The following is a 20,766-nucleotide window of genomic DNA, read 5'->3' as shown; positions in this document are numbered from 1 at the left end:
TGTATTTGACTCTTCTGAGTGTTGACCCCGTCCCCAATCTCCACTAGGAGGTGTGCCACTTAGGAGCCTGTTTTATACGACTTCTCCAAATTAAGCCTATTTGGCCAGTAAGTCCCAACAGGATATTTTTACTTTGATTTTAGAAGTCCTGGATCCCTTAAAAAATCAGTCTATCCTTCTTATTTCAGTTTCTTCTACTTTTTTAGAGAAGAATCATGGGATGGAACTAGAGGATCACTTACTTAAGAAATTAGATCACTGGAATTTGGCCAAAAACTCCCAGCAATAAACCCTTTAACCAAATGTTTGAGGTGCTGGAAAATCTTCATCTTGAATTTGTGACATTGTGACATTTGGTTCTATCTTTATATTGTATACAATTGTCCTTTACTATTAAACATAGGTTTTGATTTTTTTTGTACTTAAATTTTTCCCTCCTTTCATTCTTAATGTCTCCCCTGCATATCCGTATGTATATATGTTTATATATACGTAAATCCACATGGGATTTCCATGACCTCTCAAAATGGAAAGCAACAATAATACCTGTCCTTGAGAACTTTTTTGGTTTTTAAAATTGTAAATAATGTTGTCTCCCCATTTAGAATTGGACTTTCAAGCCACTGACTAGGAAAAATTCCTGGGAAATCTCTCCATTTGTGTCAGACTTCACTGCAAAACAGGTATCCCTTGTTTTAAGAAAGCATGATAAAGAACATATTAAACTTACAGATTTTATGAAGGCTGAAGATGTAAGGATTTTTCATGCATGGCTAAATCATGGCTAACACAGTGGCACCTATGTGTGATACATGTGGCTCAGCTCTACTGGGACATGGTGAACACCTGAAGAAGAAAGCCAAGGAGCAGGACTATAGAGTTTCCAAGTCACCAGAGAAATTATGACTTAGTGTGGTGGTCATAGGTTCCTCAAACTCAATTTGCGTGAAACCAGATTTACTATATTTTTCTTCCAACTTTTTCTTCCTTGTATCTGGCCAGTGGCATTTCCTAGAAACCTAGAACTCCTCAGTTCCTTTTATCCAGATAGTCACTAAGTTGTTTCAGTTCTAATTTTAGATCCATTTCTTCTTTCCATTTCTATTTAGAACTCCATAGTGAGTGCTGAGATGGAGAACCAGCTCCTTAGCCTGAAGCTCAAGGGCCCTCAGCATCTGGTCCCAATCTCTCCTGCCTTATCTCTAGCTACTCCACTCCACAGTTTTCCTCAAACACATTAAGCCCATATCACATTCCATTCTATTAGTTGTATATATGTCTCCTTCATCGCTAAATTGTAAGTTCCTCAAGGGGAAGAACTAGATCCTATTCATCATTCACCTTTCCATCCCAGTGCCTGGCACTTGGGATAGAAAGTGCTTACCTAAAATTCATTCATTCAACTAATATTTATTAAGCAGTATACCATATTTCAGGCACCGATAGACCCTGGGGATGCTGCACTGAGCAAAGGATCCTGATGCTTTCGTGAAGCTTATATTCTGGCCAGTGTAAGGGAGGCAGTAAATGAATATGTGATATTGGCTAGTGTGATGGAGAAAAATAAAGCAGTGCAAAGGACTAGCAAGTGTTGGAGAGAGTGGGGAGAGGCTGGTATTTTAGACTGAATGATTGGAAAGCAGACTCCTCTGATTAGATGTGGTTGAACAGACATCTGAATCAAATGAGAGTGAATACCATGCATGTGTTTGGGGAAGAGTAGTTGATGCAGGAGACACAGAAAATGCAGAGTTCTGGCACTTACCTGAGGAACGGTCAAGGGCCCATGTGGCTGAGTTAGCTGGGAGAGAACCCTGATGCAGGAGGTCAGTGAGGTGTTGGCCTTGTGGGCTGTGGATGGATAAGGAGTTTGGATTTTATTTCCAGTGTGGCAGTAAGCCATTAGGGGAGAAGGATACGAAAAACCTGGTGTTTTAAAAGAATGAAACTGGTGTTTAAAAGAATGTGGCTGCATTACAGAGACTAGGGAAGCAAGAGTTGAAGCAGGGGGCCTGGTTGAGATGCCACTGCAGGCTGGGCGTGGTGGCTCATGCCTCTAATCCCAGCACTTTGGGAGGCTGAGGCAAGCAGATCACCTGAGGTCGAGAGTTTGAGACCAGCCTCACAACTTGGAGAAACCCCATCTCTACTAAAAATACAAAATTAGCTGGGCCTGATGGCAGATACCTCTAATCCCAGCTACTCAGGAGGCTGAGGCAGGAGAATTGCCTGAACCTAGGAGGCAGAGGTTGCAGTGAGCTGAGATCTCAGCATTGCACTCCAACCTGGGCAACAAGAGTGAAACTCTCAAAAAAAAAAAAAAAAGTCATTGCAGTAGTCCAGGTAGAAGATGATCATGACTTAGACTCAGTTAACATTTGTTTAGTGAATAAATTTTGTGGAAGGGTAATGAGAAGGGCTGAACTATTTCTAGAAGCCATGACACTTACAGTTTCTAATCTTTTATAATGACAGGGCTGACTTCTGTTGCAGTATCTTTCTCATATGAGGTTTTTGGGGGTCTCTGTGAATCCCTGATTTGAATATGGAATTTGATGGAGAAATAGCATTTACTAATTTGGGGAAATCTCCAACTTTGTTTGAATATATTTTATTTCAGAGCGAAACGAAGTCAGGTATATATCTTGATATGTGTTTTCTACCATAGCTTCTTTTGGGTCAGACATTTGCCTAAAAGGAATAGCATAAGACAGTTGTATAAGGAGAAATTAAATATCACAGGGTATATTAGTCAGTTGTTGGTGAAAAGATTTGAAGAAAGAAAAGAAACCATTGGACAGTTGGGTTATGGGTTGGGGTCGGGGTACAGAGAGCTTAGTGGTAAAACATTCTGGCATAAACAGTTGCATTGATTTGTAGAGAGGCTAGTGAAATGGAAATGGTCACTTAGTGGGCAACAATTTTCTCTGAAAATTGATCCCGTGCAAAAAGGGAAGGAAATAAAGAAGGAAAATGATGACCACAGATCTTGCTTGGGACCTGCCATGACATCAAGTTTTAGAACTGTTTCTAGGGGCTTTTAATCCTGCAGGAAGGAACAGATACAACTTTCCAGTATGGCTTTTCTGGGATTATATGCTGAGAGAACTAGGATGGATTTTTAGAAGTTTACTAGCATTCTGTATTTCATGTTTGGAGGTCACTTTGGGAAATACTTTTTTTTTTTTTTTTTGTATTTTAACCTTTGATAAACCTTTTGGGGGCCTTATTTGTTAAGTGGGTATCAGCCAACATAAGAGATTTTTTCTGTAGCATTTTCCTCTCTTCTGTGAATGGAATCTAATTTCCAAGCATAATCTTTGTACTGATTGGCAGTTGCTTTTGTCAGATGCTAATCTGTTTTTGGTTTGTGTTTTATTCAATAGACTAGATTCTCCACTAACATTTATCTTTCATTTTACCCTATTTTAATCCCATCAGTGTTTCTTTTCACATTAAGTTGATTGAATCAAAGTACTTAACTCCTCTTCTGTTCCCAAAGGTAGTTTATGACCCACAGACACTGTCAACAATTTTTCCCTTGTTTTTATGTCTTCGATGGTTGTGATTAAAGTTCTTAAAAGCATTTGATATAGAGAGCATTTGATATTAATTGGGGAGACTGGGGGGTTTCTATTCAATAGAATTTATTTTCTGAGTTCCAGAAGAACCTTTTCTTAAGGTCATTTCACTTTACTATATATTAGCCCTATACTGTGGGACTATAATGGTAGTCTTTAATGGAACTTCAGAACATTTTTATGTTTAGTTATTTACCAAAAATTATTGGGGACTGTGTGCTATGGATATAGCAGCGAGCAGAACAGTTGAATGGGGGTTATATTCTGGGAAAAGTTTCTTCTCAGAGTGACATCTCAGTTTTTGAAAATGTGTTGTCTAAACTCCATCCATGTATGAAACTCATGAGGACAAAATTCCCTCATATTACTGGTGCTTTTTTGGATACTTACCCATTATTTAATTCTCTGATAAGCTGTAATATTTCTCTCCAGCAATAAAGCAAGGTAAGTGCTCAGGGATTACCTCTTTCCTTCCTTTCTATTCCCTCCACACATGTAGCTGCATCAATTATGTGCTTACTCAAAATCTGTTTTGTTCTGTTCCTTTTAATCCATGTTGTCAAAAATTATTATCCTATTCAAGAGACAGGTTCCAAACTAACTGATTTGAGAGTAGTAAGCATTAATGTTTATTGTATCATTTGATACAATCAACCCTTAAAACAAGTAGTGTTATTCTCTTCTCTCAGTGAAGAAAACTGAAACTTGGAGAAGCTATTGACTTGCCCAGCATCCTACAGTGGCATATTTTGGGCACGGAAGGCTCTTCAATATACATCCAGTCTATAAATTTCCTGGTATTATAGGCACCTGTCCTCTGGAGATGTATTTTTTTTTAACAGATTTAGTGTCATAGATGCCACGTGCATAGGACAGAATAAAAACAAATGAGTTCAGTTTTTTAATTATAAATTTTATGTGTTGGGTTCCATCTGAGAGACGTGCATGTGTTTCAGGATGGATCTGCCAACTTTGATAGCCGTCCATTTTTGCAGTTCCCCATAGACTGTAGAAAATGCCCTTAGCTCTGTCCTAGCTCTGGAACCTTCTAAGTGTGGAATGGGCCCTACTCACTACTAATCTGATAAAGCTTCCTTTGCTACCAACTTCAGTCACATTTCTGCACTTAAGACCACTGACTAGGCATGCCCAACCTTATTCTTTTTCTTTCTGTTTCTAGTACGTTTTCTCTCCTCCCTTGCTTCTGACCTATTATCTATCTAGGCTCAGAGCCTGAGCTGAGATCCCGTTTTCTCTCCTTTCCTGGGGACCTTCTCTGACCCCTTCTCTTCCCAGATCATCTGGATCTCCTAGCCTCTTGCAGGCCTCGCTGTGCCTTCTCTGTCTTCTTTTTGTTTACCGAGGGCATTTTTTTGGAGTGGGGAAAGACACTCTAAAGGCTAGATGATGGATTCAGTCCCAGATTGTGCCTCGCCTTTCATTCTCATGTTAGTGAACTGGTGGTCTTCTTTGCTTCTACCTTTTCTAATTTACAATTTTAGGTCTCATGACCTAAATACTGGACTGAGCCATAGGAATTATAGGGAAATTGTAGATTTTTCTCTAAATTTAGTAATCCCAGCAATTTGACTTGTAGGCAGATTAGAAGATAAGGATAAACAAAAAGACAAACCAAATTATCATCTCACCAGAGATAAATGATGCTCATATTTGGGTTCATGTAACTTTTGATATTTTTCTGCATGTGCTCATGTGTATTTCTAAATGGTGTCATTTTGGCCTTCTCTTTTACAGCATGCCCAGGGATTGTCTATTTCCCTCCTCTCAACAAACCATCATGGATGTCTAATTACTCATGATCTGATTTAGAAGTCACCACATCTGTGTCCCACCAGCCTGTCAGTGCCATGACTGTGGTGGTGAAGCATGTGGTTATACTCAGTCTTACACTGGAAGTTCATTCTTGATTTAGATCCCTATAGCTACCTGCTGACTGAGTGACTTTGGCCAAGTTACTTGACTATTGTAGTAGCGTTGTTTCCTTACCTACAAAATGAGAATTATAGTTTCTATAATGCTGTCTTGAGGATTGAACGAGATGACATGCATAAAGCACTTGACAGAGTACTTGGCATCCTCCTGGTTCCCAAGCCCACCAGTGGCATTTCCATTCCTCCCAGTGCTCAGCCCAAATGTGTTGGGTTTTGTTTTGTTTTTGAGATGAGATCTCACTTCATCCTCCAGGGTGGAGTGCAGTGGCATGATCATAGCTCACAGCTCACTGTAGCGTGGAACTCCTGGACTCAAGTGATCCTCTGACCTTCCTCACCACTTCTATTGCTGCCATAGGTCTAACCACCTTCATCTCTTACCTAGGTTATTACCTGGTCTTGCTTCCTTTTAGTGGGCTTTTAGTACATTTCTCTTCTTCCACCTCATATGGCGTTGAAGCCAGTGTCCTCATATGGTGACCTAAGAGGTCCTCCCAGACCTCATGCCCTGTACTCCCTTTATAATCAACAAACACTGACACACGCAAGCCTCTGGAATTTTCTCCCACAGATAACCTCCTGGTTGACCCATCATACAGAGGTAGACCTTCTCTGACCAACTTAGCCCCCAATTCTAACCTCCCTTCCCCCAATGAGACTCTCACTTGGTTTTATCCTTTAGCACTTATCTAACATGCTCTGTATTTTACTTATTTCTTTACCTGTGTATTGTCTGCCTCTTTCACTAGAACACAGGCACCACAAGCCAGGCTGTTTGTCCATTCTGTTCACTGCTGTATTCCCCATGTTTAGAATAGCACATGTATATTCATTATGTGAATTTTAACAGACACTAAAATTTATTAAGTGTTGCACATGCTAGTTCCTGTGCCTAGAATTCAATAAATGTTAGTGACTGCTGGTGATGTGTCTGTTATGTTTTCAGAAACCCCCTGTTAAAATAACAGTGTTACTTTTAAGGATAATCCCTTAGCCCAAGAGTAAACATTAATTGTTCAGTTCTGCTGGCTGTGACTAAGCAAGCCCCTAACAGTGTGACTCAAGGTGGTTAAGTTTTGATGATGGGAAGAAATGAGGAAATCTGGGTGTGTATACACACACACACACAAACACACGTGTATGCATATACACATTTGTATTCTATGTATATATACCCTAATGTATACACACATATATGTACACATATATACATACATTATTTTTGTTGATAGCCTAAAATACCAACACAGAAATATAACACCTTTTGTTTACAGTTTTATTTAGCAGTTTCTGGAGGATACTTGATTTTAATTCTACATAACTATCTCAAGTAGATAGTATTGATGTTTTTGTTCATGTCTTATAGGGTAGCATTTTTTCTTTACTTCCTGTTACAACCTGTATATAACTCAGGAAGTAACATTTTAATTTCATGGGTTTTGTTGTGACTCTCTCATTGACTTACTCTCTGGCCCCAGGCTAGTACTTAAATTCCTCATACGTTAATTTCCCCTTCTGTGAAATGGGATAATGGTATATGCTAAACAGGAATGTTGTTAAAATAAGTAGTAACAAAGGTGTGAATTTTCTTTGAGTTGGATTTTAAAAAGCAAAAACGCATGGTATATGTACAGACACATTTCTGGACTGGTGCACAGGTATGTCTTATTTTCCTGATTCATGAACTGTGCCATCTACCCTGTATGGGTACCTAGGAAGTATTAAATGAGTTCTAAATCTCCCAGGCAAGCATTTATTTTGATTATTTTGCCTGTTCTACCATGTTTAGTCTTGCTCTTCATTTGTTTTACTAACCTTTCCTTAGAATTTTCTCTCCTAAAGTACTGAATTAAGCCCTGAATTTTCCCAAATGGAGTCTGTAGCCATTGAGATACCTGAGGCTGTGATGGGTGGAAAGGCCTTACAGGACAATGAGACTAGAAAGAAGAGAGAAGGATACAGAACTCACAGGCCTCAATCTCCAGGGGTTTGCAGTCCTGGTTGGATAATGGAGCAATCTCAGCAAGTGTTTTGAATAAAAATATGAATGCAGAAAGGATGCAGAGTGAAGGGATAGTGAGCATCACGGCAGAGTAATTCTGGCAGATATATGAAAGGGTTTAAGCAACAAATATTTGTAGAAAGAAGTAGAAAAGGACTTCAGGGAGAATAAGAATTAAAGCTCTAGAGCAGAAAACTGTGTAGCGTTGCTGGTACTGCCAGTCATATTACAGGTACCATCATAAGTCTCCCTGGGACTAAAAGACAAGAAAGCACAGGTTTTCTTAAGAGTGTCTTCTCACAAAGGGGATGAGACATTTTTGTTGGTAATGGTGATGCCAGTCTCACTATTAAAAAATACCATACAGTAGAAACAAAATTTGAAGGAATTGGGAGGATGAAGTGGCTCTGTCCAGTTGGGGACATCTGGAAACCATGAGGTAGATGCATAGGATTATAGCAGACATAATCATGTGAGAGGCCAGAGAAAGAGATTGACAGGCAAAAGCAAGAAATTGAGTTTGTGTTTAGGGAATGAAGAGTGTATCTTTTTGCCCCTGGCAGTGGGATTCACATCTAGGAGAAGACAGAGGAGGTGGAGGCAGGAGGATCATTTGAGCCCAGGAATGCAAGACCAGCCTGGGCAATATGGCAAGACCCTGTCTCTACAGAAAAGTTTTTAAAAATTAGCCATGGTGGCCTGCACCTGTGGTCCCAGATACTCAGGAGGCTGAGGCAGGAGGATTGCTTGAGCCCGGGAGATCGAGGCTGCAGTGAGCCATGATCATGCGACTGCACTCTAGCCTGGATGACAGAGCAAGATCCTGTCTCACCAAAAAAAAAAAAAAAAAAAAAAAAAAGGCTTAAAAAAAGGAGACGTCATGTTGAAGGGAGTTGAAGAAAGCTGTGAGGGGAGTTGTCATAATCCAGGGAATCCAGGTGCTGTAGCAAGGAATTAAGGAAACAGGTTTTAGAATTTCTTTGGAGTTAGCTTCCACAGAATATGGGAATGTGGGGGTGCAGAATGTTGTCAAGAGGGCTGTAAAGAAATTAAAATAGAAGGATTGGATAGAGAGGAGCAGGGGCTTCCTTAGAGTAGGGGACCTCTCTGAGAGATGACATTTGTATGGAATGTCAGTGACAGGCAAGTGTCCCAGAAGAAGGCAGAATCCAGGCAGAGAGAATGGCTGGCACAGAGATCCTACTGAAGGCAGGAGGGACTTCGCAAGCTGTGTTCAAAGAGCACCGAGGGCATTGGGCTGAGATAGAGCCTGGAGAATGATAGGGAGGGTGGCCAGAGGGCAGGCTAGAGGGAGGTGGCCAGATATAGGGCCTCAGTGTCTTGGGAAAAGATTTGGATTTTATTAAAATGAGTTTGACAACCATTGGAGGGCTTTACGGGACATACCTGTTTAACTGTTTCAAAATAGATGGTTCTGGCGGTTCTAAACAGAATGGATTTTAGGAAGCTACCTTAGTCTGTTCAGGCTGCAATAACAAAATATCGTAGACTGGGTGAGTTATAGTGTTCTGGATGCTGGAAGTCCAGGCTCAAGGTGCAGGTTGATTAGTATCTAGTAAGGGCCAGTTTCCTGGTTCATAAATAGCGCTTTCTCCCTGTGTCCTCACATTTCGGAAGGGTGAGCCCACCTCTGTATGGTCTATTTTATAAGGGCACTAATTCAGACCTGAGGACCCTGCCCTTGTGATCTAATCACTGGTGATTAGGTTTCAACATAGGAATTTGAGGGGAAGGAGACACAAACATTCAGACTACAGCAGGAGGCAAGAGTGGTGGTAAGGACAACAGGTAGAAAGAAGGTCATTGTGGATGTTCAGGTGAGATAGAGTGTTGAGAAATGGATGACATTTTAGGATGACTGATTTAACATACGAGGTGGTAATAAGCAAATCTAACTGGGCACAGGCTACAAAAAATAATGAAAAATGGACACATGTAATTTTAGATAGCTATGTGATACTAGAAGAATTTTTTTCGGTGCTTTACTAATATTGTCATTAAGTAGATTTTGAAATGTGGCTGAAATGGGATAGGATGTTGACTCAGCTATAAATACTCAAATTGAGATTTCTTACACAATGTGATGCAGTTTCCTGAATATTTTTGTTTTGTTTATATTTCAGCTTAAACTCTCTGAACCTCACTTTTCCCATCTGTAAAATAAGGATCATATCCGTGCATTGCCAGGTGGTTTTAAGAAGTAAATGACACAGAGCTTGGTATTTAAGAGAACTTTGGCAAAACAATTGCTGTTGGTAATACCATGCCTGGGGAAATACCTCAATAGAAACTTTGTTTTTTAGTAGTGTGGTCGTTGGCTCTAAACAAAATTATTTCATTTTTCAACCTTATATATTAAGAAAAATATGACTATTCTGATGCCCATTCTTAGTGCTATTTCATGGCCTTTCCAGTTTTTTTGTCACCCATTTCTCTGATTCATAAGAAAGTGATGTCTTTTTCTTCCTTTTGCTGTTGAGGAAGCTAATTTCTAAGGAAATTAATTGAGATGGTCAAGGGCACCAGGTGAGCCTTTGTTAAAGGTAAAACTAGCATCTATGTAAAGATAGAGCTCAGTGATGCATTGTCTGTCCGTTCATGTTTTACAACTGGAATCACTAATCAGAGACCTGAATCATTACTCTTCCATGACTGCTCCAGAGATTTGAGTTTCCCAATTCTGTGTTAGTTACATGTGCTCTCCCTTGTGTATTGCCTCTTAGTTTTGAATTGTTGCTTAGTTCCACTGCACCATTGTCAAGTCCTATTTATCTCTAAAAGCTAATAGCTTCCAGAAAGAGCTAGGAGGCCAGGTCTGGGCACTGAAAGAGTTGTGTATGTCTTCCTACTGTGGATTAGTTGAAAGAGACAACTCATGGGAAAACAAACTTTTTCCAGTATTTTAGTTTTACTTTCCATTATAGTAATTTTTTTTTTTTACTGCTTTTCATTTATTTATTTATTTATTTATTTATTTATTTATTTATGGACAGGTCTTACTCTGTCACCCAGATTGGAGTGCAGTGGCACAGTCATAACTCACTGTAGCCTCTAACTCCCAGGCTCCGGTGATCCTCCCACTGCAGCCTCCAGAGTAACTGGAACTACAGGCACATGCCACTATGTCCAGCTAATGTTTTTTTTGTTTTGTTTTGTTTAGTTTTGTTGTTGTTGTTGTTTTAGTAGAGACAGGGTTGTGCTGTGTTGTCCAGGCTGATCTTGAACTCTTGGGCTCAAGTAATCCACCTGCCTCAGCCTCCCAAAGTGCTGGGATTACAGGCGTGAGCCACCATGCCTGACCTTTCTTCAGAATTTTAGATCATTGTACCAAATGCCAAAAACACTCTAGTGCTGGTAGTATTTAGTCAAGTTCTGAGCAAATTTTTTTAAAAATTAGGAATATAAAAAAGCTTAATAAAATACTAGCATGTGCTTGACATAACATGCTATTCTAGTAAGTCTTAATAATGATCTATAAAATGTTAACACTTTTATTCATATTTCCTTATAATCAAATTGAACAGATACATTTTCCTTTTCTCTCAGAAAAAGTAATAATGAGCCTAGTGCTCTAACACTTGGGAGAAAAATAGATAAACGTGACCAAACGCAAGTCTCTGAAATGATAGTCCTTGCTAAGTGTGTGCAGATGGGAAACTGGCTTCTTTTGAATATTGAAGGAGAGGTGTATCCTATGTGAGGGGAGCACTGTTGTGATTTTGAAAATTGTACCGTACATCTTCTTGTTGGCATCTGCTTAATTTCTAGCAATATCTCATTAACATTTCTTTTGTGAGTTTTTGTAAAGCACATCTTGAACTTCTAAACCTTTAAGTAAATAAGAATTCCAAATGTATGAAATTCTTTGATTAAGGAAGTGAACGCCCAGAAGTGCATACAATTTCTTGAAACACTTTTATACTCTATTAAAGTTTGTTGTAGAAAATCCTTGTTTAACATTATACACCAAAGACATTCTAAGCTTAATTTCAAAAATATTAAATGCCAAAGAGCAGAAAATTCTTAAAAACAACCACTTCTGACTTGTCACCTTATTGTTAACATTGACAGTTTCACATGGAAATGGTCAAATTTCAGTTTACAAAGTCATTTGACTCTTTCACTTTAAGTCAAATAGTAAATGTGACTGAACCTTCAGTATTTTAATTAAAACAATTTTATGTATTTGTATTTTCTCATCTTTTTATACCTCATTCTTAGATTTTTAGATAATTCTGAAATCACTTCCATTGGTACTCACATGTAACTCAAGTTTGAAATATGGAGATAGTTATTGGGGTGGTGTGTGCGTGTGTATGTGTACCTTTTGTGTGCCATAAAATAATCAGGCAAAGTGATTTTAAGATAGTAATCTATAGCAAAAGCAATAATTTTATTTTTCTTCCTCTAAAGAGTTCAGCAGATCTAGACTTGAAAGTGTACTGACTTAGGTGTTTCTTGTATAGTTCAAGTGAAATTGCAAATAATTTCTGTTCACCTGAGCAGGATGGCTAAGGAGGGCATTTTCTTTTAAAGAAAGATGACCATTATGTCTTACAATGTAAAATTTACTTTGATATTTCTTTTTTGGTGTTCTTGGCAAGACACTTATAGGCTGGTATCCTTCTCTAGTATTGTCCCTCTTTATATTATTTAATTGTGCTTTGTATTTTACTTGAAATTAGAGGCATATAGATTGCCAAGACAGCTTTATGCTGAATAAATTCATGTCTTTGGAGGAGGCATACGCAGCTTGACTAAGAGAAAATAAGCAAAGATGGCTTCTATTGTAAATAATTCTGACCCAGTTTCTCAAATCTAGGTAAAGAGACGAACACCCAAATTCTACTCATAAAACCTAAGTAACATACATGGGCTGTGCAGATGTGGATAAAATGCTAATATAATTGTATGGTTTTTTAAAATTAATTTTTAATCACATAAGTGACATATCTTTGTTTCTCTTTTTAAAACAGAAAATACACGTGAAACAAATTTTCCTCTGGCTAGCACACCTCAGTAGGCATGCCCATCCTGCATAAAACTAGAGCTACACTGTATGACTATAATGATTGAATGGCCAAGATCCTAAGAGGAACACCTGCCCACTGTTTCTAAATTTTCCTTGTTTAGGAAAATCTGAACTCCTCAAGGTTAAGGAAGAGGAAACCCACAGGGTTACCCACATGACTCTGGCCTGTGGTACTACAAGAGAGAGGTAGAGAGGGAAAGAATGTTCTTTTTCAAGAATACAGCAAACTTTGATGAGGTTAAGTTGTACAAACTTATGTGGAATTTTTATATTAGGAGAAGTTATCTAACTCAATATACATGTATATGTATATAGATAGATACATACCTACATGTATATATCAAATAATTTTGTTAGAACCTAATAACTAATAAAACTGTTTCTAATTCTTGCTTATATTTTTATTCATCCACTTAATCTATACATTTGCTACTTACCGTTTGTGCCTACTATATGGTAGGAATTTTTCAGACATCATTTCTAATGTTGTTATCCCTATTTTACTTCTTAGGAAGTTGAGATTCAGAGAAGTAAATAGTGCATCCCAAGCTGCAGTGGTAGTCAGGGAATGGGATGAGGTTGAATGCTGTTTTTCCGTAGGTTCTTTCTTGGCATCATGTTGCCTCAGAGAATCAGCTTCTGGGATGTACAACTAAAATTGTTTAATGTCTTTGACTCATTAAATGGCATAAAAGTTTTAAATTCTCTTTCTAATATCATTCTGATTTTCTGAAGATCTTCCTTTGATGACAGCAAAAATACTCTCTAAATGTTTAACCACAGATACTGAGTGGGTTCTGGCCAATCAGAGTGGGCTCCACTTGTATGTCCAACAGTTGAACGTCAACTCAGGTTTAAGGCCCCAGGAAGCCTAATTAATAGCAATATAAACCAGGTTAAGCGCTTTTGGCTAGTTAATATATTTTTTAAAAAGCACCACACAACGTTATTCTCAAAATCTTTGTCTTAATCTGGTATTAGCCATAGTTACAACATTCTGGTTTCAAGTTCTCAAGTAGTTTTTGGGGTTTGTTTTTATTGAGTCATTGAAAAATTACAGTAAATGAACCTACAGAATTTCTTGACTGAGAATCTGCCCTGTTTTTCCCTTTTTCTAGGTCTATTATTAGCAGAAGATTTTTCTGCATAGTTGGCACGCTGTACCTGTATCGGTGTATTACAATGTATGTAACTACACTCCCAGTACCTGGTATGCATTTCAACTGTTCTCCGAAGGTAAACTATTCCTCGCTGTAATTTCCCTTTCTGTTTGTTTCTCGTCTTGCCCTGGGGTCCTTTGAGTGAGGCTGCAGGAAAACATTTCTTCAGAATACAGTGGAGTCCCTCCTTCATCTGAGAATGTTACTAAATGATATGGCCAGGCAGCCCCACCCTTCCCAGAATCTCTAAGCCCTGCCAGTGCCTCCCAACTGGGGAAATATGTGTTCTAGTTTGTGTGTTGGAAGCAGTTAAGCTTTGTGTAGTTCTTTGGTTTCCTGCCAAATTTTTAAAATATCACTCATTTCTTTGACACGCATCCAGAAGCTTTTATATGCTTCCTGTCTCTCGGAGGGAGAGCTCAATTTCAAGTGATATTTTTTCCATTTTCCTGCTTTCTATTAATCCCTACAGCAGAGCCAGGAAGAGAAAGTATTCCTATCTCCTTGCAGTCCTCAACCAAGCCAAATAAGATCACTGTTCTCTGGGGTAATATATTGCCTTATTGATTTTCTCTAGTAACAAAGAAGTCTTTTTAAAAATAAACTGTATTCCTCCCTTATTGTCTCTACCTTTCCATCAGATTCACATGACACTCTTCACCTCCTAACCTTTACTGTGGAAGAATTTTTAACTAGGGTGATCATTGGAACTCTATGAAATAATTAGCAGATTTTATTGTTAAAATATTTATGTACATTAAAGCTCTTTAATGAATTTTTAAAAGAGGCTAATTTCTCTCCTTGATTTTTGGTGGGAGAAAATATAGTATACTCTGATGTATTTGAGATCATTTCTTTGCATTATACCTGTGTGGGTGAAACAGCCAAACACTTTCAGTCTCATTGCTTTGTGCTTTTGTTCCTCCAGAAGAAATGTTCTCTTTGATAGAAACTTTGGAAAGAGAGCTGAAAAATTCACTCTGGATTTTTAATTTGATCATATGAAATTTTGGATCTCTTTAATTTGTATGTCTCCTGTGGCTCCTTTCTTTCCTAAACTTACGTATGTGCCTACAGAGATAGCTCATTTCTTACTTAACTTTTTGCTTTTTTTTTTTATTTTTAAATTTTTTTAAATTTTTTTATTTTTTGCTACACACTACTTCCTTACCTCTGGAAGAGCTGTCATACAAAAGGAATGTTCTCAACATTCCACTCTTCTCTATCAGCCATCCTGCCTCCCTGCACTCTCCTTCTTGCAGTTTCTTTCACTCTTCCAAAGAAGCCAGCTTCACATCATTTTTATTGTCTGTGAAAGCTCTCAAGTACTCACCTGTAGCTCCTGGGTTATAGGGAATATCTTGTTGTCATTGAAAATCCAAGGATATGGACTCTTGCTGGGAGCCTGGCTTGATAAGCAGCATGTTCTCAGCAGTAAACTGACAGTTTAGGATATTCACTTAAGTTTAATTCAACTCCTTAAAAAAGTCTGTGCATTGGGAAATTTTGCTACCAAGGGGTAGGTAGATGTAGGTTCTGGCTAAGCACATGTTGAAGATGGATCCAGTATTGAGGGGCCATACCATGTAGCCTTTCTCCCTACTCTGGTTCTAAACTTGTTTCTTCTTGAGGACTACTGTAGCTCCACCAGTTGCTGGCAAGCCCATACTTGGTGAGCCATTGGTTCTTACAGAGTCAGCCTGAGTCATCAACATTTCTAACCAAAATTCTTTGCCTAAGAATAGCTTGTGGGTTTTCTTCGTAAACACAGAAGTAGCAGCAGGAACTGTGCACAAAAGCCAAACTCAAACGTGTTGCTCATTTATTGCTTTGTCAGAAATCCCAACTAGGGCCCTCATTCTATGAGGATCTTCTGGAAACTAGAATCTTAAACAGTAGGAGGTGAAATGTTAGCACACCTTAGAAAAAAATACTAGTTAAAACTCATTAAATCTAATTACTTATTTTGTAGAATAAGACTCTTGGAAGAAAGGATTTAGAATACAATTTTTTATTCTGAAAATTTTCACATGTATCCCAACTGGTATAAGGAACTCCCATAAACCCAACACTCAGATTCAATAATTATCAAGATTTGCAACATTTGTTTCCTTTCTTTTTTCTTTTTGAACTATTTAAAACAACTCCCAGGTAACGTCATTTCACCTCCACATACTTTGGTATGCATCTAAAAACGGTGAACATTTTAGTACAAAACCATAATGCTATTGGTGTTCAACAAAATTAATAGTAATTCTGTGATATCAGCAATTACAAGTTGATGGGATATCCTGATTGCCTTAAAATGCTTTTCCTTTTTTTACAGTTGGCTTGTATAAATTAGGGTCCAAAATCTTTATATTACATTTCCTTGTTCTGTCTTTTAAGTCTGCAATTCTAGAGCAGTCCTTTCTTCCTTTCACCCCTCTGCCAGTAGCCTGTAGACATGAGATTAATAGTTCTACAGAATATCCCACTTTCTGGATTTATCCATTTGTTTCTTTGTGGTGTCAAGTGACTTGTGTCACTCTGTGTTTCCTCTGAATAGAAAGTTGGCTCTTCAGACTTAATTAGATTCAATTTTAGCTTGTTAACAGAACATCTGCCAGGTGGAACAGAAAGACTTCTGAAGCTAGGCACAAGAATTGGGAAAGGCTTCGAAGGCTTGGTGCTACCTCTTGGATGGCAGATCAAGCTTAAGAAATTCACTGGTCAGGCAAGGGCTAGAATCCTCCACTGAGAACGAGTATCTGAAGACAGAAAAGGGTGACACTGGAGAGAAGCCTCAGAGGACAGCTTTGCCTACTTTAGAATCATACCTAGGGCTAAGGGAATCAGAAGTGAGAGGAACCTTATTAAAAGTCACGCAGGCCAAAGTTCTGTTTGATGTCTGAACATCATCGCCACTGAATCTTCAATCTCTTTCTGAACCATTGTACAGAGAGGGAACTTAATCGCCCCTGTAAAAATACAAACTTACCTAATAGTAAAAAGAACACTAAAGTTAAGGTTAAGACAGTCTTACACAATCACTTACTAGCACTGGGCAAGTCATTCAACTTTTCAGTTCCCTCAGTTCCCTCTCTAAATGGCAAAGCAGAGCTAATGATGCTTTTTGAAATCTGTCTTAAGGAGTTATAGGTGTGGAAGGAGACAGTTTCTAGGGGCTCTGTGGGTGTAACGTGCTATACAGAAGTAAGAAGAGGACTTAGTATTGTCATCATGCTTCAACCCCTAGACTCTTATTTATCCAGTGAGAACTGATTTAACAAACATGCATTAAGGACCTACTGTGCTTTGGGTGCTAGAGTATGAGGCATGAGGAAGGTAGATATAGTTCGTACCTTTGTGGAAAACACCTTAAAATCTGTTAGTTTAAATTTGTAACTTATGTAATAAATGTGTAAAATGCTGTAATAAGGGCCTCAAGCTAAGCTACTGGCCCTAAGGATGGATGGAAAGGAAGAAACAGACTTGAGCAATATTTAAGAGACCAAATTGATAGAACCTGATAATAGATTTCATGCAGGGAATGAGAATAGGGAAAGATTCCAAGGACTGGATTTTACACTGGTATAATGACAGGGTATAGAGGAAATGAGAGTTAATGAGTTGGATTAAACACAGAGTTTAAAGTATCTGTGAGATATCTAAGTGCTGGTGTCCAAGATAGTTAGCAATATAGTCTAAAGCTGAGGGAAATATCAGGGCTGGAAAATAAATATTTGTGAATCATCATATTCTGGGTGGTGGTTAAAGCTGTGGATATGGATGAAAAGGCCCAGAGACAAGATACAGAAAGCACAATGCTTCCAGAATTGGATAGTCTATTATTTGAGACACCAATTAAGGCCTGTCTCTTGGTGGATACTCTGACAGTTACTCAATCATCACTGCACTGTAAGGGAGGAGAGCTGAGCTTTAGAATATGACTTCCTGCTTAATACAGTCATGTGAACTTAAACTTGGTTTCACTATGCCATTAAAATGCCGTAATTAGTGTACTTAATGCTTCCCTTAATGCCAGTACTCAAAATGTGCAGCTCCTAAGAAAAATGTTCCAACAAGTATACAGTAGTGATTATAAAAATTGGTCTTATTGTTCATTCACTCGATGGCAGTATACTCTTCACAAAATGTAATCGCTCAGAGAAATAATCATCCTATGAGATGATCAGGTTGTGAGGAAAAGTAGGCTTCCCATAAATGTTTCTGCAACAATAATAAGCCACTGGGAAAATGAAGTGAAAAGGGAAGTGGATGTGTTCAGTTTCTAGATTACAAATTTCTGGTATATCCCATGGTGGTATACATGTGCATGGCTTACACTGGAGGCTGCCAAGTTTTGATACCTTGATTAGCCCATGTTACTCTCATCATAGCTCCAACAACCGTGTGTTCCATCCTGAAAACAACCTCTTCTCATCTTGTTACAACTGTTTATGATACTGGTTTTTTTTAGAAAAGGGGCAGAATATTTGAGAATTCTTTGGTGTTCTAAGCTTCCTGTCGGTAAGGTTTTTCCTGTTTTAACAAACTCCTTAAAATAAAAAATCCCAGATAAACAGAAATAGAAGAGAAGAAATAACTTACACTGTTTTCGACTCTCATTTTAATAATCAGATGAGTTAATCTAATAGTGACTAAACAGTAAAATGAGATGCATGTTTGGGCGTGTTTTGTGGTCTCCATGGTGACAGATTTGAAAACCTTTGAGAAGAGAGAGAGTACATTAAGACACGGACACTGAGCTGGCTAGTACATTAATCCAATATGGAGTTTTCAGTGAAATGATTCTCTTGAACTTGAAAAACATGTTTTGTTTTGTTTTAATTTTTGCCTCTGACATAAGTGAACACAGCCCACTTTTGGACAGGGTTATGTCTGGGTGGCATCTGAGGTTGATCGCTCAGTGGATCAATATAATACAAATGCAACAGCAGAACAGCCTTCATATTCTTCTCCGCCACTGTCAGCTTTTCTGCAATGCACAGATTAGAAAGATGAAACCACCTCCTTTGACTTGCTGCTGAGCTGTAATGCCACAACCATCAGCCTAACGGGTCCCTATGCTGGCACAAGTTCAGTCTTACAAGGCAACAGACTCATTGCTCTTTAGGATGTTATGACCTTCTTCAGTTCTTTCTTACTTTCCTGGGTAGCAGTTAGAGTATTCTAGGTGCCCTCTACACTGACAAAGTTTGATATTCTGATTAGCTCCTGCTAACCTTATCAGTATTTCAGGCTATGGCTTGTGTTCCATTACCAAAATAACTTCCTGCCGTCCTGTTGGATGGTGTGCAACTTAAATTGTCAGTGCTTGATTTTGGATAATTTTCTGCTTGTCTTCCAGTTTCTGACTGTCATTAAAATTTTCCTTTTCGTTTGTTCTCAATTCTTTTTTTTTCTGCTTCTTGCATATACTTTCCAGTAATGTTTCCCATCCTAAATCTGTTCTTTGCTTTTCCTTTTCTCTCGTTGCTGCTATTCTCTTCCTTTTTCAGTGATTAAAGATAGCAATGTTCTAAATAACTTCTCTCTGTCACTTAAAAAGAGATGTTTTCATTTTAAATAAACCATACATTCTTTATAGATATATTAAAAGACTACAAAAAGAAGATTTTAAAACAACTCATGACCCTATCTACTATTAGCAATTCATTATATTAGTTCCTTATGTATGCATTTTTTACATGATTCTGATGGTGCTGTCTATGCATTTATTATTCTTGTCTCTTTATGTTTAACATTTGATGTATGAATTTTTACATTATTTTATAAACTCTAGCCTTTCTAAAGGCTTTCTTACTAAAAGGAAGACACGACTTTCCCAGAATGTGAGACAGGCAGATTGTTGATGTGATTTCATTTGATAGTCAAGAAGCTTGTTTATTTCCTGAGCAAACGTTTCTAGAGAACCTGCCCTATGTGGGCATACTGGTAAATTTTGAGGACACACAATGTATAAGGCAAGCGCCTTCTCCCTCTGGGCATCCAGAAGCTGTGAAAGAGACAGACATGTAATCCCCAGATTCCCCTCTGACTCCCTGTAGTAGACGTGCAGAGCCATTTGCCATGGATGCATAGACACCGGAGGCACCTCTGCTGGGAGCATGAGCTGCCCTGTGGATGTGCCTCTGAGCCCAATCTCAAAGGAGGAATAGGAGTATGCCAAGTGGAAATAGAGGGAGGAAGGGTTCCAGGTGGAGGAAACAACGGGTATGGAAGGGAATTGGGGAATAAGGTGAAGTTAGATGTATCTGGACATGGGATCTTATGGAGCAAGTGGCCAGAGATGACTCCAGACAGGCAGTCAATCTTGTGGGCAGATTTTAAAGGGCCTTGACACCCAACTAAGGAGTCGTGGTTCTATCTATAGGCAATAGGAAGCCAGGAAAAGTTTTAGCAGGGGCATTATTTGATTACATCTGTCTTTAGAAGCATCTCTCTCCATTGATAGAGATAGTAGGGTATTTGGGAGGGAAGGAGGGAAGTAGACTTAAGTCGTATCAAATTATATGCACCTGTTTTGTGCCAGATATGAATTCAAACGTTGTGTTTTTATTTAATTCTTATAACAGTAAGTGGGAGAAAATTGCAGTTGGTTCAGAGTTATGTGACCAGCCTAATGTCTCATAGGGACTGAGCGGCAAAGGCAAGAAGACTAGCCAAGTCTCTATTCTTGGTACTCACGTGAGGGAGACGGATGATGCTTCTGCATGGATTTCTGAATTAGAGATGAGGAAGGCCTAGACCAGGGCAGAGTGGGGGACATGTTTGGGAGGCATTGGGAAGGTGAGAAAGATGATCCAAATGGCAGAAGTCATCTGGTATGAAGAGGTAACCAGAGTCAGAAAGCATTCACTGGGGAATTCTAAAAAGCCTCAGAGCTAACCATGTGTGACTCTAAGTAACTAATACATAGTTACTAATCATAAAACTAATAAGAGAAATTTTAGAAATAAAAAATTACTATTTTGCAACCACTACAGTAATAATTCAAGAATTATAATTTAGA

At 38.5% G+C, this 20,766-nt stretch overlaps 1 protein-coding gene across 19 annotated transcripts in view; it reads left to right on the top strand.

Moving 5' to 3' along the window:
- The window catches only part of SGMS1 (sphingomyelin synthase 1), a 323,691-nt gene that overhangs the window by 288,608 nt on the left and 14,317 nt on the right, over positions 1–20,766 (top strand). For all 19 annotated transcript variants that reach the window (XM_054437158.2, XM_054437161.1, XM_054437165.1 and 16 more), the window contains one exon: positions 13,707–13,824. In XM_054437158.2, coding sequence (XP_054293133.1) covers positions 13,707–13,824 — 118 coding nt within the window. The remainder of the gene's footprint in view (positions 1–13,706; positions 13,825–20,766) is intronic.

The sequence above is a fragment of the Pongo pygmaeus genome, chromosome 8 (genome assembly GCF_028885625.2).
Source record: "Pongo pygmaeus isolate AG05252 chromosome 8, NHGRI_mPonPyg2-v2.0_pri, whole genome shotgun sequence".
NCBI classification, from domain to species: Eukaryota; Metazoa; Chordata; class Mammalia; order Primates; family Hominidae; genus Pongo; species Pongo pygmaeus.
This window is presented reverse-complemented; position numbering and strand designations above follow the sequence as displayed.